This window comes from Propithecus coquereli, unplaced genomic scaffold (genome assembly GCF_000956105.1).
Source record: "Propithecus coquereli isolate 6110/MARCELLA unplaced genomic scaffold, Pcoq_1.0 Scaffold451, whole genome shotgun sequence".
NCBI lineage: Eukaryota > Metazoa > Chordata > Mammalia > Primates > Indriidae > Propithecus > Propithecus coquereli.
The window spans coordinates 805,813-825,567 of NW_012150297.1; the positions used below are offsets into that span (position 1 = coordinate 805,813).

At 35.3% G+C, this 19,755-nt stretch overlaps 1 protein-coding gene across 1 annotated transcript in view; it reads left to right on the forward strand.

Annotated features, from left to right (window-relative positions):
* HMBOX1 (homeobox containing 1) overlaps window positions 1–19,755 on the forward strand; it is a 175,800-nt gene that overhangs the window by 48,619 nt on the left and 107,426 nt on the right. Inside the window, exons 2-3 of the mRNA XM_012654926.1 lie at window positions 7,883–7,962; window positions 13,478–13,954. Of these exons, the coding sequence (XP_012510380.1) occupies window positions 7,940–7,962; window positions 13,478–13,954 (500 nt within the window). The 5' untranslated portion in view covers window positions 7,883–7,939. The remainder of the gene's footprint in view (window positions 1–7,882; window positions 7,963–13,477; window positions 13,955–19,755) is intronic.

Genomic DNA, 19,755 nt, shown 5'->3' on the forward strand with positions numbered 1-19,755 from the left:
ACATCTTTATTTAATTTTTCAGAAATTCGCACTGGAGAGGGGTGTACAGTTGCCACTACCATCTCTTCCCACCCTCTTGTCAGAGATTTTGGACCTTGTTCCCAATCCATCAAAGGTGATTCCACAGCTTTTGGGAGGAAAAAAGGAATTCCTTCAAGTTGATTAGAAACTACGGCCTTTGATGCTTTTTCTCAAATAGTCAAAGTCATTTATTCATTATTAGAGTATTAATTAAAATGTTTGTTAGAGGCGCTGTAAAAAGCTGAAGTTTGGAAAGAAACTTGGGACAGTGAGTCCCTGCAGTTGCTGGGGGAGAGCAAGACTTGTGCAAGCAGTTCTTGGCTGAGAGCTGCCTGCTTAGCTCTGGATTTCTGCATGCTCATGAAACAACTTTGAAACAACTTTCTCATCATAGCTTGATTCTCCAAATAAACTCCCCCACTAGAAAGCAAGTGTTCTCAATACATTGTTGTTAATATTGTTGTTTTGATACAAATACTATCTCGTGACTTTATACTCCTTAAATAAGGTTTCCCTTAAGATGTGACAACTTTCAGAAAGATTGATGGTTCAGACTTACAGGCGATCAAGGGAGCTAACATTTCTAGGTGCCTACTGTAGGAGCCTTTTTAACTTTACGTTATCTAGTTCTCATAGTGATCCCTTGAGATAGATATATTATTGTCCACAATTTACGGAAGAGGAAACTAGGGCTTAGCAAGATTAAGAAATTTGTGCAAGATCAAACTGCTAACAAGTGGTAGAACCTGAGGTTTCAAACACAAGTCTTGCTTCAAATCTCTTATTCTTTGTATTATTCCATCCTACTCTCAGTTTTGCATTTTAGAAAGATTAGTGTTAACTATGTATAACAAGAATAAGATAGGAGGTAGGGAGAGCAGTTGGAAACCATTGCATTAGTACAACAGAAATAAGGTCTCAAGTGAAATAGCAGCAATGAGCTTGGAGAGGTTTCGGGTAAAAGAATCTGATAAGGAGGGGGGCAGTTGGTACCACTTGCTTTAGTGTTGTTTGTGTTTTGTTTTAGTTCACCATATAAAAAATAAATTTTTTTAGCTGTGAATTTCAGTTTAAAATGATGACCTATCAGTTATATTTTGAATTTAACACTTAATATTTTGGGATATGGAATAAAGTATAAAGGCAGAATTTTAAGAATCTATCATTCTTTGCCTTTTATAGGGAATATTTTTTTTTTCACTTTTTGAAATTGCTTTAATAAGATATATTCATATCATATACCATATAATTCACCCATATACCCCAGTGGGGTATATGATATCCATATCATTCACCCATGTAAAGTGTACAATTCAATAAATTTTACTGTATTCACAGTTGTGCATCTATCATAATCCATAGGGGATATTCTTAATATGATTGTGCTTGGTAAGTATTATCAAATCTTTATTTATATATTATTTCAGATAAAAGAAGAAATAATAAAGAGCATGGGATGTTGATTTAGCACAGTTTTTAATGCTGGTTAGAAATAAAAGAATTTAAAACTGATTTGAGTCTGGAGATTATTCTAAAGATTGAAGAAGTCTTGCCACCAACAATTAGATATAAATCCATGGTGCAGTGGATACTTTTTGAGAGCTGGTTATATCTGGTTGTGTACAATAAATTAAAATATTAATACTGTATATTTGTATGGTACATTATAGTGTATAATTGTCATTATAGTTTGAGAACCCAGGAGCTTGTCAATAGATATCTGAAGAAAATAATTCTGAATAAGGGATCTGAAATATATGGGTACTTTAGCAGATAAAATTGAGATAAGCCCTTATTCTGGAGTAGAATATATCAGGTTGGGGAACATAGAGGAACATAAGATATAGAGAAAATGTGATGCATATCTAAGCCCCGGGTTTTTAAAGACAGGTGTGTGAGAAGGTTTTATGTTCCCCAACTCAGGTGAAGAGCCTTTTCTCATAACTTGAGATGCTCTTTAAGTCTGTTCAGTCAGGCAATATAAAATGTGAGGCCCTATTCAATTAACTCTCTATAGGAGACTCTGAAGAATGCAGAGAAATAAAAGAAACTGTTGTCCTTTGGATGCTTATAGTAGTAGGAGTATTGGGTAAAGCATAAATTGGCTCTCTGGAATTTGACTTCAACTTTTAGTTGTGAAACATGGGTTACTTGGTTATTTCAACAATATTTTAGCATATCCTCCTGAGATGTGGGAAGTAAAACATTTTGCTTCTTTTGCAATGGAGGGCATATGAATTCCCTCATCCTCTGCCTCCTTTTCCTCCTTTTAGCACTCACCTCCTAGTAAATTGACTGAAGATGCATCAAAGCTAGTCATAGGAGTAGCTGATGATATGCTGAAGTACAAATTAATAGATGCTGGGAATGTCCAAATATGATATCTTTACCTATTGATAGTATCAGAAATTATACCATTAGCAGTTCATGCTAAATTTCCTATTAAATGTGGTTATCACAACCTGAGCAATACAGCAAGACCCCATTTGTACAAAAAAAGAAAAAAATTAGCCAGGTGTGGTGGTGCACACCTGTAGTCGTAGATACTTGGTAGGCTAAGCCAGGAGAATCTCTTGAACCCAGGAGTTTGAAGTTGCAATGAGGTATGATCATGCCACTGGGTGACACAGCAAGACCTAGTCTCAAAAATAAAATAAAAATAAATTGAGTTATCCCTAGCAAGGCTATTGATTTAATTCCTGTTAGCTAAGATAATATTTTGTATTTCTTAAAAGAAATTTTTGACTGTAGGTTCCCCTTTGATCTGACCCTCCCAGGAGTGCCCCCCTTTCTCTGATTATATGTTCTAATACTTTGTTCATGCAACTCTAACCATATTGTCCTTAGTGCTGTTCTTCAAACCAGATAGGCTATTTCTGCTGCGAGATCTTGAATGCTCTCTCCTCTTTATCTACATGGCTTATTTCTTAACTTCATTTAAATCTGCATTAAGATATAATACTCTCAATGAACTTTCTCTTAGCACCCCATTTGAAATTATAATTCTACCACTCAGTCCCTATATTCCTTTCCCAGCTTTATTTTTCTCTATTGTATTTATAAAGACCTGAGTACTATATGTTTGACTTTTTTTTTTTTTTGCTTATCTTTTACCACAAGAATGTAAACTTCGTGTTAGTAGGGATTTTGTTTTGTTCATTGCTGTGTTCTTCAGTGCCTAACATGTAACAGGTGCTCATTAAATGTTTGCTGAATGTAAAAATGATTGAATACAAGGTCCTGCAGGATTGAGGCATCAAAGAAATGAATATAGGTTGTTTTTTCTTTTCTTTTCCTTCTTTTTATTCCCTTCCCTCCCCTCCCCTCTCCTCTTTTCTTTTCAGACAGAGTCTCACTCTGTCACCTGGGCTAGAGTGCAATGGGATCATCATAGCTCACTGCAACTTCAAACTTCTGGGCTCAAGGTGATACAGGAAAGTGGACCCCAAAAGTGAGGTCTAGCCTGAAGGCCAAGTGGATTCTTGGCTTTGTGCAGGAAAGAATTCAAGAGTGAGCTGACAGAGTAGGGCAAAAGGAAGTTTATTGAAGTAAGAAAAGGGGAAAAAAAGGAAAGCTGTCCCATGGAGCAGCAGCTATCTCTCAGAGCAATAGAGAGTAGCCCTTTGTGAGTTTCTGGGGTCTTATTTTATACCTTCTACTTAATTTTATGTTAAGCGAAAGGAGGATTATTCATAAGATTTCTGTGAAAGGGGTGAGGAGTTCCTGGAACCCAGGGTCCTTCACTTTTTAAACCATATAGAGTAACTTCCAGGAGTTGTCATGGCATTTGTAAACTGTCATGGTGCTGGTGGGAGTTTCTTTTAGCATGCTAATACATTATAAGCAGGGTATAATGAGCAGTGAGTGTTATCTGAGGTCATTTTTTCATGGCCATCTTTGTTTTAACTGGATTTGTCTGGCTTCTTCACAGTTTTGTGTTTTATCTGAGATTTTGGTTCAGATCTTATGACTCCTTATAGAGCAGGGCCTGCCAGTTCCCTATCTCAAAGGGATCCTCTTGACTCAGCCTCCTGAGTAGCTGGGACTACAGGTGTGTGGCAACCATGCTGGGCTAATTTTTCTATTTTTTATGGGGACAGGGTCTCACTTTGTTTCTCAGATGGTCTCGAACTCATGACCTCAAGTGATCCTCCTGCCTTGGCCTCCCAGAGTGCTAGGATTACAAGCATGAGCCACTACACCCAGCCTGGACAGATTTTCTTAAGATATTTCTGAAAATATGTTAACAAATTTTTATTTCCTTCCCCCTCTACAGGAAATCCTTGTCTAGGGTCAGCCATGGAAGGCTTCTATTTGCACATCTATAACAATTCTGAACTCTTTACAAAACCTTCAAATGATATGCATTTAGTAGACCTTAAGTTTCCAAGTGGCTAGAATTTTTGCTTTTATTTATCGTGTAAATTAGTGTAAGTGCTAACCTGAGAAGGTTTCTGGCTTCTAGTATCAGAATTTTTTTCATCAGTAAACTGAGGTTATTGGAAAACATGATTGTTAACATCAATTCTAGCATGCTATAAGTTTTTATGATTTACCTTATCCTAGCTTAATGAAATCTCTTACTATTCTATAATTATTTCCTTTATCAAGCATTGGGAAACTGCTGGGGTAAGGGAAGTACGAAATAAGGAGGAAGACATTAGATCTTCCAGAAGTGCAGGACCACAAGTTTTTGCTCAGGTGATTATTTATCAGTGTATCATACTCTGCCTGCAAAACAAAAAAGAGTAGAGGCTTCTGGCCAGGTGCGGTGACAGGGAAGCTTAATCCAAAAGATACTGTCACATGTACAAAGATGTGTAAGGAAGGAAGGGTACGCAAGAAACTGTGAATAGTGTCTGGGTATAAAAGAAAAAGGAGTTTGGGGTGGGAGGCCAACTTAAATCTTTGAAGTTCACTTTTTCCTATACTTTATATAGTTACGATTTTTTATATTAAAGAGAAAAGCTAAGGTAAAAAGATGCTTGTTAATGGGAGGTGGTGGGTTGTGTCTATAATCTCAGCTACTTGGGAGGCTGAGGTGGGAGGATTGCTTAAGGCCAGAAATTTGAGACCAACCAGCCTGAGCAACCTAGTGAGACCTCCTGGTGAGTCTCTTTTAAAAAAAAAAAAAAAAGCTTTCTTGCTACCTATGGGTATGAGTAACACAGTATCTACAGGTTCTTATTTCTAGTGGATTTTCTTGATCGTATTTTTATTCAAATGTTAACAATGCTGACAGTAGGATTCTTCATTGTTCAACCTGACTTTATGTAAAAAAAAAAATTTCTTAAGAAACAAGTCTCACTCTGTGGCTCAGGCTGGAGGTGCAGTGGTATCATCATAGCTCACTGTAACCTCAAACTCTTGGGCTCAAGCAATCCTCCTGCCTCAGCCTCCTGAGTAGCTGGGACTACAGGCATGTGTCACCACACCTGTCTAATTTTTTAAATTTGTTATAAAGACGGGGTCTCACTATGTGCCAGGCTGGTTTTGAACTCCTGGCCTGAAGCAATCCTCCTGCCTCAGTCTCCCAAAGTGCTGGGATTACAGTTGTGAGCAACCACACCCAGCCAGAAATCAATTTTTTTAATGTCCCATTTAATGAATGAAGAAACCCCAGCGCAGAGAGGTTAAAGACTGGCCCAAGGACACATAGCAAGGAGAGGCAATAGTCAGTATAATAGTATCAAACAGATCTGGGCTTGATTTGCGAACTTGAAGAAATCATTCCACCAGCCTGAGCCCATTTCCTCATCTGTCAAATGGAGACAGTAAGAATCATCGCACAGGATTGGTGTGGAAATGAAGACAAATGACCTGTGAAGCACTGGGCATAGTGGAAGTGCTCACTAACTGTAATTTTTATTTCTTTTCGTTCGTGGTGTCAGAGCCAGGACTAACTGAGAGACTGATGGGCAGGTAGCATCTACATTGTGGATATACTGAAGGGCAGGCATGGGACTTCATTATGTTACTAAGAATCGCACGAAATACAAAACTTACGAACCGTTTATTTTCTGTTTTTTTAAATAATAACCATTCCAATGGGTGTGATTTTAATACACATTATTTAGTTCTTAAACTTTTAAAAAAATACTTTAAAAGAATACAGAATAAAGGTCAGGATCTCCTGCCAGGCATGTCTCCTCCTCCATAGGCTGGAGAGGTTCTGCCTTTCTAGATCGTGGGCTCCTCCTGCATACTGTGTTAAAAGCCAGCAAGACAGGTCTACTAATTCCCTAAATACACATCACAGTCTTCTTCAAGTGTTCCCTCTCCCTGGAATCCTTCCTCCACTGATTCTCACCTCCCTCTACACCTTGATTTGGTGGAAGTTTTATTCTAGTCCTCAGATAACAGCTCAGGTCTCACTCTAAGAAATCTTCCCAGTTCTGTGCAACCTAGATTGATTTCTCAATTGTTATTCATATAAGCCTTATATTTTTGGTCTTAAGGACGTTATACTTTTTATTAGAGAGGGGTGTGTGTGTGTGTGTGTGTGTGTGTGTGTGTGTGTGTGTGTGTGTGTGTCATCCCCCATCAATAAGCTCCTGAACTCCGATACTGTTGGGACCATGTCTTACTCATATGTGGATCTTGTGTCTATGCCAGGGCAAGTAGGTACTGAGTGGATTTTTTGTGGCTTGCTCTTTTGCCTAGGAAATGCAGTCAGCAACACTTTTAGTAGTTTTTTTTTTTTTTTTGTACTTTACATCTACTTTTTTAGGACAGGTATTTTTTAAGTCAGCAATAAAATTAACTATAACAGGAGCTTCATTAATGCTACAATTTAGGATAGACAAATGTGAAAGGTTTCTAACTCTATCCTATACATTTCTCATATATCATTAGTCATTGTTGAACATTTTGGTCATGCTTAAAATAATTCAATACTGGGTGTGTATTTTAATGTGAGTTTTTGGTATCAACATTTTTAAACTTTAATTTATAATCTTAGAGTTAATGGAAATAATTGCCTCTGTAGATTATGGTTTGAAATTGCTAATAAATTCAGTTTTCATGCTCTTTAGCTCCTAAACTTTAAATAGTAGATACATTTTTTGTAAAGATCTACGTCTGAATTGAAAGGGGTCAAAATGTCTGAATAGTGACTAAAGCAGTAGAATGCAAATCAAAAGATAGAAGTACTAGACTCACTTTATTATTTACTTATGGTGTTCAGTAATCTAAATGCAGCATGGTATTCATCTCTTTTTCAAACTGGTAATAATAGCCCCTACCACTCGTTAGTTTATGAATTGCTTCATCGCTCCCATTAAAAAAAATTTTTTTTTTTTTTTTTACTTGTTTAGTAGCTCTTTGGAGTAGTTATGTTATCCTTGTTTCATAGATGCAGAAATTAAGACTTAGAGAAATTAAATCACTCAAGATTATGCTATCAGTAAAATAAGTAATATACTTGGAACTTATACCCCAGAATTTACCCCACAGTTAAGATGTTTAGTTACAATCATGCTAGGATGTGTTTCTTATTTATAGGATTCTATATAAATGCACTAATGTTACTATCAAAAAATTATCTTAAATCTCACTGTAATATTTATATTCCATTGCATGTTTAAATTGGTTTCTCTGGGTGGTTCCTGATAACAGATTAAACTTTAGGGCTATGATTTTCATTACTTTCTCCAAGTGGATTATTCAGAAATCTATCAATGCTATTTTTCTACTTTTTAAAAATTTTGCCTCGAACAGATGTTTTATTTCAAAATTACGAAATAATTTTTAAAAACATGACTAGTTAATGTTTAACTCTTAATATCCTTAAGACATTAAAATTTTTATTTAACACTTGACTAACATTCATTTTTCTCAATTTTCTATCTTTATTCTCCAGAATGGTAAATAACACTGATCATCTCTGGAAAGCATATTGATCCGCCTCATGTAAAGTATGCTCAGTTCCTTTCCAGTGGTGTAAGTATCTAGTCCTTCTCAATTCTTATCTTTGTAATTGTTTTAATAAATTTAAGAAGTCATTATGCTTATATTCCAAGTTTAACAACAGAAGTTTGTAGAGTTGAAAGAATTTTTTAGAAAACGAATCAAATGGTATACCTAGTTGATATTAAGGTGAACAAATGAGATGATCATTTGGTGAGGAATGAATTTTAAATATATCAACCTACTCTTTTACCAGTTCTATTTTTAACTTTGAATTTTGACATTAATTTTCAATTGAACATAATATTACTTGTTGTTTTTGACTGCTTTAAGCCTAGAAGCTAGTGAGATAGATGGCTGTTTGAGAGAGCTAGTGTTAGATTCCTTGTGACCAGCAGAATATTGGAAGTATACACCTTAATGTTGCCTTTCATGTGCTAACTCCTACCACCTTAGCCGTTTTCCTTTACCTACTGGGGATGATAATGTAGTTAAGCCTTTTAGCTAATGTGCTAGCCTTTCTTCAGAGTCAGGCAAGAAATACAAATTGAGATGGTGGTATTATGTTGAGAGTGTTTTTGTGCTAGGATATGAACTGTAACCACCAGTTCGTATTAAATAGGCCTTTGAATAAAAGTATTCCGGGAATTTCAGATATCAGAGAAGATAAAGTATCTATTAGCTCATTAAGAGCATCTTTAGAGCCTAATGCAGAGTGCCTTTAGCATAAGTATTTTCTAAAATTTGGTGGAGTCTAAGTTTCACTTAAATTCCTTTCATTTTGGTTGACAGTTCTATAATCCAGTAAGTAGACATTAAGATAGGTTTTTCTTATTATTTAAGTTTTTCATTAAAGTTTCCCTCCTCCCCCTCCCCATTGATTCTGTGATGTAGTAAAAAATTTCTGGACTAGGCCCAGAAGATGTAAACTGTAGCCTGAGTTTCCACTATGTAGCTTGGGAAGGCATTTCATCTTTTTGGGGCTTAGTTTCCCTTTTCTTTTTTTTTAACCATTTATTTACTAGCCATTAGAATGCCAGCCTCATAAAACCAGGAATTTTTGCCTGATTTTAGTCCTTGTTGTGTCCTCTATGCCTCATACAGCATCTGTCATATAGTAGTAGGTGCTCAGTAAATGTTAAATGAGTTGTTTTTGTGTAAATGGTCTCCAATTCTCTGATTCCACACCTAATTTCTATCTCCCGCTATAAACTTGAAGGTTTTTACTTGGATTTTGTTGTGTATTGTGAAAATAAGGAGATAAACAAACTATAATTTCACAAATCACAGTGTTTATTGCCATACAAAGAGAATTTATTTTTTGGTTCACAATACTTAAAGAGGGGGAGAATAATGTGGACAGACTTCACAGGGAATACACTTGATAGATGAGGTACATAACCACATAATGTGTTCCAAAATTATTAAAGTCCAGTTGCTCGATTAGGATGGAAGCAAGCCTCTGTGGAAAGTAAAGAACAATTAAAGATTGAAGTGTACCTTTCTATGAGCAGTCCTTGGGAGAAGCCGGCTTGTCCCTCAGTGCTAGAGGGCCGTGCAAGTGCTGGCCGCCAATCTTCAAAGCTGAGTCCTGTAGTAGCCTGAGCTCTGTCTTCGGAGAAGCAGCTGACACGGAGTATTCCTGCCACAGCCTAAGCTCCCAAAGTATCTGCCAAACTCTTGAGTTTATGTGTATTTTGAAGTCCAGTAGTTGGACAGTAACTCACATATGGGGACCAGTAAGGTATGAAGTAACATTCCCAAGGCGATGGGAAGTTCAAGGGGCCAGGGGAGAGGGAGTTCACTCTCTGATGAATGTTATCATTCACTCTAGAATGTATTAAATCATTATATAGTAAATACCACATGTGCAAAACAAAACTAACCTATTTTGCCTAGTCATTCTAGATGAAAAGATAAAAAGACAGCCGAATGGAGCTGAAGAAAAAGCTTTATTATCCAGTAAAATCTTATTAATTGTCGATGCTTTGCAATAAGGTAGTGCTGTCCTTTTTGCCCATGTAAATTCAAGGTTAATCATTTGTGAATGCTTTTACCTTCTTTGCTCTACATGTTTGTGGAATTTATTTTGTGAAAGTATGTTTTGGGCTTCATGCCTTATTCAGGAAGGGTTTAGGTACATATTCAAGTGATGATAAACTTTACTATGAAATACGTTATTATTACAGTGTCATGGTATGGTCTTTTCTTAGAACATCAGTTTATGAACTGAGCTATAATTCCTGAATTTAATTGTTCTTTTATGCCTTAAACATTGTCTGTGTTATTGCAGTGTTGAAATTCTTCTCACATCGTTTTCAATTATTGTTGGTCTGAGTCTGCATTCAAATTAGTAATTTAAAGTGAAAGATGTTCCTTATCCTGTGAACAATCCTTGTGCATAAGAAAATTAATTCAATTCTTACATGTTATCTCTTTCTGTTGTAAAAGAATTGCTGGTATCACGGACTGAGGTGACCTTTGTAGGTCGTATACTGCCATAATTTCATGATTATGTGCTTAAACTAGGTAAATTATGAGAAATAAAATTTGGAAATGCCAGAATGTACAATTTTGTTTATGTTAATGCATATTGGAATATTATTCTCAATATCCGAGAGAGCTCCTAATCTCAGCATTTTCTCAGTAAAATATTGTATCTTCAGTGTCACATACGTGATTTGATCCTGCTCGTTATGCCCTTGTCATTCTGCTCTGTAGTGATCATACATCCTATTCTAGTAATTGTGGATCTTTTGCTTTAGGATATACCTTTGCATCTGGGGCCTCTTTAGGTGCAGGGCACAGACATCTAATTTGAACAGGGTGAAACATGAAGGGAAGTGTATTCTCTCACACAACAAAACAGTAAAAAGCAGGGATGTATCCGGGGCTTAGCAATATGAGCACTGCAGAGCTTTCTCTGCATTTCTTGGTATGTCCACTTTATTCTCCCCCAAACTAGCTACTTCTAGTGGTAAGGAATTAACTAGACTGACATCTTCCTGTGACTGAGCACAGTTATAGTGACTGTTCATCTTCTCCCAGTCTAACTTGAAAATTTTGCGAGAGCAAGGCTTGCCTTCTTTGTGTGCCCACCCCATTGGCCATCCCATTGGCCAGAAGGTGGGGTATTCTGAGTGGCCCCAAAAACATGTTCTTGGAAACAATGAAGCGTTCTAGGCAAACAAAATAATAGGTGCCTACTGTTTCTCCTTTTATGATTTTTGGAATGTTAGGATGGATACTTTTCAGTAATAGGTGAAATTCATATATTAAATAATTTCCTTTTGTTTTATGCTGATATACAGAGTACTGCTCCATACAGGGAGAAGTTTAAAGAATTATATACAGATAACTATCTGCTCTGATATGAATAGGATAGGAAAATATCATGATTGGTTTTTTTTGTCCATATAATAAAATAGTTCTTGAAGTCAAATCTAAAGTAAGATAGGTTTATAAAATATTTTCATAGCATGAAGACTGAAGATAACACTGGACAGGTCTACTTCATTTTCAAGGGACAAGAATAAGGTATAAAAACCTGAATTTACCAAGTCATTAAATTAGGGGTAAAGTATTTGAATTACTAAAGGGATTTAGCAGCTACTTGTTTGTTTGTTTGTTTGTTTTTATTTGTTTGTAGGTGATTTTCTTTTTTTTTTTGTTTTGGTTTGGTTTGGTGTTTTGGGGAGACAAGGTCATGTTCTGTTGCATGGGCTAGAGTGCAGTGGTATCATCATAGCTCACTGCATCCTCAAACCCCTGGGCTCAAGTGATTCTTCTGCCTCAGCCTCCCAAAGTGCTGTGATTATAGGGCGTGAGCCATGATGCCTGCCCAAACCAGCTTATTTTTAGAAGGATTTGAAAGACAAAACAATCAGTAGAATAAAATAGAGACTCCAAAGGTAGATACAGATTTGTATGGGAATTTTGTGTATGATGTAGGCAGCATTTCAGATCAAAGGAGAAGACATATAATACTCAATAAAACATTGAACAGCAGGTTTTCCATTTGGGATGAAATGAAGCCCCAATCCTTTTACTTAAGTAAATATAAATTCTAGATGGGGCAAAGATTTTAAATATAAAAAACTACTACTAGGATCCCTAATCCATTAGTATTAGAGTGGTTTTATCTAAATGGTTTTAACTGGAAACTTAAAGGAACAGAACAGCCTATGTCCCAAATCATATGATTCCAGTAAATCCTACAGAATATTGGAAAGGAGAATGATGTATGCTTTTGGAGTCAATAAGATCTAGGCTTGAATTTTTTTTTTCTACTTCTTACTCAGACTTTTTGCAAGATACAAAACTATTCTGAGCCTTAGTTTTCTTTACAGTTAATCCATCAATATAAAATGAAATAGAGTAAAATAAATAATATGTACTACAGAGGGTTGCTGCGAGGATTAGGTGAGATTACATTATATGAAACTCTTATCCAATTCCCGCCTAGAAGTGACTGTTAACAAATTTTTAGTATAGAGATGAAGAAACAGTGTGATCTCCAGCAACTTAGGGGGACTGGCTCAGAGCAGACATTTATTTGTAAAGGATGAGAAAATTCCGTGACATCTGTTTCCATCAGCAAACACTTACTGAGAGCCTACTGCATGCCATGCATCATGTGTGGCACTAGACCAATAAAAATTAAAATAGAAGAGATTCCCACTTTAAAAAGTCTTGAATAGGAAAGTCAGATTTTAGGAGAAAGGAATTCAAGTAGTGAGAATTTTTATGATATTTGACAACTCTCTTAAACTTAGTATTGTTATTTACTCTAAGAAAATATTTTCTGGTGTGCTATAGCATCCTGTGCTAGTTAAAGTAAACATGTTGTAGAAGCACCTTCCTAAGAAAAGTGAATAGCTCAGTTTGGCCACAACCACGAAAGATCTATTTCTCAGGGTAGCTCTTAAGAGAGAATGCATTACAGAGATGAAAAACTCATGAAATTGCTAAGTACAGGATGAAATAGTGCTTAATAAGTTTTTTTATGTACCTCTCTTGCTTTTCCACTTAAATATTTTTGCTGGTTATTAGCATGTGCTTAGGCTTAGCTTAGCAAATAATTTGTTTTCACTAAATGAAGTTATAAAGTTCCCAGGTCAGTTTTGCTGATATTTGGTAAATCAAGATAATACAAAATATTTTTTCAGCAATTTTTTATTAATACTTAAAGTATATACATTTTAAATGGAAAAAAACACTCATGAATTATCACATAGCCTAGGCTTAATGCACTATGTGTACGTAATCTGTTGTTTTGGTACTACTGACATAACTAAAATTTTACGTCTAATATTTACTACATGAAATTGGGTTTTATGTTATAGTTTTTGTCTACCTGCTAATAAACTCAGTATCTATACCAATCCAGTTGCCTTCGCCAAAACATTCTGGCATGGAACATATCTTCTTATTTGCAGTAAAAAAGTTGATGTAGAAATATTGCCGAGCATTCTCTATAATGATATGTTCTTTGGTAAGACTGTCAATAAAGAGACTTCTGACTTCATTTTTATCTTTTCTTTTTTAGTTTGCTGGAAACCATGTCTCACTATACAGATGAACCCAGATTTACCATAGAGCAGATAGATCTGCTTCAGCGCCTTCGGCGTACCGGAATGACTAAACATGAAATTCTCCATGCCTTGGAAACTTTGGACCGTCTTGATCAAGAGCATAGTGACAAATTTGGAAGAAGGTCCAGCTATGGAGGAAGTTCATATGGGAACAGTACCAACAATGTCCCAGCATCTTCCTCTACGGCTACAGCTTCCACACAGACCCAGCATTCGGGAATGTCCCCATCGCCTAGCAACAGTTATGATACCTCCCCACAGCCTTGCACTACCAATCAGAATGGGAGAGAGAATAATGAGCGATTGTCCACATCCAATGGAAAGATGTCGCCAACTCGCTACCATGCAAACAGCATGGGTCAGAGGTCATACAGTTTTGAAGCCTCAGAAGAGGACCTAGACGTAGATGATAAAGTGGAGGAATTAATGAGGTTAGTTACTTTTCTTACTCAGAGTCCTCAAAAATGTCTGTGTTTTTAAATTGTTTTTAAAGTAATAACCTGTATTTCAGCTATTTACCTATAAAAACTGCAATTCCCCCTCCTTCCTTTGGAGATGAAAAAAGAATTTCAAATTTTATGTTTTTAATTAAAATTTTCTCTTCTCTACTTCAACCCTTTCTCTTTGCTACTTGATAAGCCTTATCCATTCTATTTATCAAAAGTTAGCCTTCTCTTTATGTTTCTAATAGCTAATTTCTGACTAACAGACATATTCTAATCCTTAAATCCATCGTAAGTACTTTTCCTAAGGGATAAGATCATTTTACCTTGATACAGAATATGTACACTCTTAACTTTTCCCGCCAACGTTCCAATGAAGAAAATAATTTTGAGCACCTACTACAACAAAAACTTTTTTTACACTTGATCTTAGCTGGAAGGCCAAGAAGTGATAATAAAAACTTTTTTTAAGAGGAAAAATAGACGTGGCTTCTACCCCTAAGAAGCTAAAGTTCTAATTAGCAATAGATGCTACAGCCACACAAACACCCGCCCCCCCCACACACACACGCACGTTATCTATTACAAGGTAAGTATCAGCACTTAGAGTTTAAACACTGAGAAAAGAAGTCCACTTTCAACGGAAGTAATTAGGAAAAGCTTCTCACTGGATCTGGGAGACTTTGAGGGCAACAGCCATGTGTTTTCCATTGTTTTCCCTCCAGGATCTAGAACTTTCCTTGATATGTGGTAATGGCTTAATATGTTAAATGAATGGATGAATTTGACCTAAATCTTGAAGAATAGTCTTTGTTTTGAAAGGTAGGACTTTGATTTGAAGTTAAGAGAATAGTAAAAGGTGGGAAGGGGAAGGCATGTGTTCAGTCTGATACAGATTGCAGATGGTGGTTGCTATAGTAATAAGCATAATATGTTAGGAGATGGTACAGGTTTTGGAAGACTTTGAGTTTCATACTAAATAGATCATATTTACTTTGGTTGGAATTGAGTTTTTACAGGTTTTCAGTAACAGCAATGATAAAAGCATTGTTTTCAATAGATTTTTACTACTGTGGAAGGGTGAGAACCTGTAGATAAATTAGTTATAGTAGATAAAGAAATTTTAGCAGTAATTTGTCAGAAATAAAAATAAGACCTAGAATTATGAGTTATAATTCTTCCTAAAGATTTTAAAACTTCAAGATAGAATAATGGTGACTTAATATTGCCACATGGAAGATCCATTCTGCAGTACCACAATGGTGAAATTTCCTTTAAACAAACTGTCCTGAATTTATTTGTAGGGTGGAACTGCATTTACATGGATTCTGGGCTAAATGGACTATTGTATCTAGATTGCAGTGTATACTTACAATGAAGTTTAATACAGCAGCCACAAGTCACTGTTAATAAGCTTTTAAAACTTTAAGTTTTAAAATATAAGAGATCAATTCGGCTTTGAATTTATTTTCACTTGTTAAAGCAGGTAGCCAAAGTTCAGATGTTGCTTTTGAATTTAACATATATATCCCTGTTAAGATTAAGACGGAGAACCGTTTGGGCAAATAAGTTAAATATAACAAGATTACCTTTTAATTATCCGGAGTAGAGAGGATAGCAACAGTAAAATTTATTTGTTAGCATGCCAGTGTGTTTTTTGTTGTTGATGTTGCTGTTAATAAGTTTTGATAAACTTTTAATATAACGGTTGATTTTCAAATGTGTATAAGACTAACAAACAACATGAGAAAACTTTCATTTTAACAAAAGTCTCTAGAAGATTGGTCAGACTAATAAGGGTCTAAAAACTTGACTTTTAGGTCATAGGTTGGCGTAATGTTTTAATTCAACTGTATCCTCATAATAAACAGAAAACCTGTTTAGCAATGGGTAACATTTATAGTTAAATCCCATAATTACACACATTCAAGTTTCACTCTAAAATATGTACAGGTTTACATGTTGTTATCAGTATTAATTTACATACTGCCACTGGTCACATAATTGGGATACTTGATCTTCTTCCCTTCCACTGCTTCTTTTGTGTCCTCTGATAATCTCGGCCTCTCAGTGGTTCTTCTGGCTCTTTCTCCCACTCCTGCTTTCCTCCAGTGTGCTCCACTCTCACTTCTCGCTAGTTTGCAGATGATAACAATCCTTCTTAGGCCAGAGGCAGAAGTTTATTGAATGATGTTCTCACTTGTAATCATTGTATCCGTGCTGTGAGGTTGATCAGAGAAACTGAAATTCACAAAAATTAAATAATTTGCCCAAGAAAACTTATATTTAATATTAGGTGGCAGAGACTAAATTACAACTCATATCTTTATTATCAACATGTTGCTGGTATGTGTTGCCTTTGTAAGTAAATTTTTCATGTCTATGGATTTTAGTAAGACTTTAGGAAAGGTGGATAGTATAACTCAAGACAAAGTATGAATGGCCTTAATAGGCTTGCCCCTCCTCTTCTCCCCCCATGATATTTGCTATTTCAAATCAATCACTTACTAACATAATGAATTTTTATTTGGGGGGAATATTAGGGAAATTTTTTGAACAGTGGATATTTCTGAGTATTGTGTGCCCAATATTATAGTGGATTGAAACTGGTGATCTCTGGTGGGGAGCATAGGTGCCTGAATGCCTTTCTACCTCCTTTTGTACTATGTGATTCACATCTTGCTTGCTCACATTCCTCAACCTCCAGGGCACTCAACCGTAAGACATATTTTTAAAATCATATAATTCATTGAGTGTACAAAAACTTAACTCCTAATAATTTTAAGGTACATAATGGAGATTTTTCTGTAGAACTTCATCAATTTATGACCGTGTACCTGATCAACTTTTTAAGACAGAGTGAGAAAGAAACTGCTACTGTTTCCATTTTTGTGCTAGGGTAAAAAAAAAAAAAGAAAAGCAAACTAATATGTGAATTCTCAACAAATTGTTGAATATAACATTTTAGGAAGGACTTTGAAGCCAAGAATGAAGACCCATTTACCACTTTAATGTTTTTAAAAATGCATCTATTAATATATGTATGGGGAGGTGTGTATGTATACATCTGCTAATATAATAGTATACATCTACTAATGTGTATCTGTTCTATTATGTATATATTATGAAACAACAATTTAAATGAAGCTTATTAGAATTAAAAAACAATGCCATACACACCACAAGAGCAGAAGAACGGCATCCATTTGTACTCGCCATCAAATTGGTACTAACTGATAAACACTAGGGTGATCACATGACAGAAATACTCTCTAGGGATTAGGGGGATGAGGGGGCAAATCTACAACTAAAGGACACGGGGAGCACTAAAGGGAGGGAAGAGCATGCCTTTAACCCGCATTTGGGTGAGACAAAGACATAAAGTGTAACTATAATGTTTGTACCCTCACAATACCCTGGAATAATAATAATAAAAAAAAAACAATGCCATACATTAAAGATGTTATTCTTAACCACTCATGAACTAAATTTTATGAGTATGTCAATATTTTGTACAAAATTCTGAGACTTTCTTCTAAATTGACCTATAGGCCTAACAATAGAGTATTTACTTTTGTTGGTAGGATATTTATGTTTTATAGGTAATAAGATGAAATGGTCATGTTATCCAGTTACCAGTTACCATGTCATTGATACATAAAGAGTAGCTTTTTTTTTTTTTTTTTTAGAGTTATCTTTTAAAATTTAAAGTTATGCTTTATTTATCTTCATGGGTGGAAATTCACAGTGGTAGGTTTTTATCTGAAAGTGAAAGAAATTTGTACATAATTGTATTTTTCCAAGTGTGAAATAGTCTGTCTTGGTAAGTATTGCTTCATCTCTGGAAGTCTTTGAGATAGATGACTACCTTTAAGGGATCCTAAAGAATGTGCAGTGTATATTAACTAAGAAGATATGGAAGATCTTAAAGCATATCATTTTTGTCCCAGAAAACGAAGCAATGTCATTTGAACTACGATAAATAATTCTTTTCCAATCTGATTTGGGAAGCTTAAACATATTTGAGAATAAGAATATAAAGCTGTTTTATAAATTATCTGGATCAGGTTTTCCATTTTACAACCTTTTATCTCCAACTACAGATTTGTTCATTCATTGAACAAATTAAGCTCTATTACATGCAAACCCCGTAATGAATAAGGCACAATCTTTGTGCTAAAGGACTTTGCAGGGTAATAGGAGAGATAAGATTAGGAACAACTATAATACAGAATAGCATGTAATGTATTAGCATGTGAGTAGTATAATTGAAATGTTAAAGTTAGCCATTGGAAGAAGAGATCTTTTTTAGCTATAAAGATCAGGGAAAACTTCTCTGAATAGACGACAGTTAAATTGTGTCTTAATAAAAGGTGATTCCACAGAGAGGCATTACTGATGAATTCATCCTGATATTAAGAAAGGTCTATAGGTTAACAGTGGAAAGTTTAGCAGGTTACAAAAATAATGGCACTTGCAGGTAGAAAGGAAGAATTTCATCCTGATGTAGAAATGACCCAGATGAATCTAGCATGGCAGAGGATTTGAAAAAGGTAGGAGGAGATGAAATGGATTTCAATTGGTTAGACGCAAATCAAGTGGGTAGCTTAACATGGAAGCTGTGGAATCAAAGAAAAGATCAGCCTACTCTTTAATTCCATAAGATTTGAGGAGTGGAAATTTTGAAGAGTATGAGATTTTATAAGAGAAGGGAGGAAGGATGGATGCATTATTTTAAGGAGGATGTCAAATTGCAGAAGAAGAGAGGAAATGAGGAGGAGGAGAAGATGAGAGGGTTAGATTTAGAATAAATGAAGTTTCCACACTAACAAACCAGTGATTTCACAGGGTACAATGAGGACAATAGGAGAGGCAGGTCATTAAAGAAGGCTGAATGAGGAGAGCATGAGGGGGATATGTGAAAGCTAAAAGAACAAAGCTAACCCAAGAGAATGGAACTTTTTGAAATACATAAGAGAACCGGACACAATGAAAGTTGAATGCTATTACTGTTTTGAAAATATCTAGTAAAACGAACTAAATGACACCTCACTGCTTATGTTTAAATTGACTTTATAGAACTCTTTCCATGGTGCCTTAAAGTACCTGGTACAGATGTTTACTTCAGTCTTATATGGTTGTAGCAGATCATTTGTTTCTTCTTTTCTTGGAATCATTTCTGAGATTTTATAAAATAATACTCAGCATTTATGTAGTACTTTTACAATTTCAGAAAATTTTTACATTTAAGAATTTTTGATTTTATATATTACACACATATTATGTGTATTTAATAGTTAATTTCATTGCTTAGAGAAAAATTTTAAAAGCCATGTGAAGGGATTATTTAATGTTCTCATTGTACCAGATGATAAAACCAGGATCTAACTTTATTAAATGATGTGCCCACACACACCTTTATCTTTTAAGATTTATGTTTTTATTTTGAAAAATCTTCTCTCTGGTAAAGCAGTAAAGAGTTTTTGATGTTTGGGGTTTTTTAATTTAAACTCGTTATGGGTGCTTAGAAACTTCTCAGATACCTAAAAATGTAGTCTATGAGAGTGTGAGTGAATTGCTGTGGTTTTACAGACTTCTGGGTTCCTTCAGTCTAGCTCAGTCCTTGATGATGTCATGCTGCAAGGCTGTGAATAATTTACAAACTGGATATTTCCTATTGGAATAATTTGAGCATTATGTCTTCTATATGATTTTTAGTGTCTACTCTAGATGAATTTGATTTTAAATAAATTGGATTTAAATTTCAATTTAAATAATCAAGAAAATGC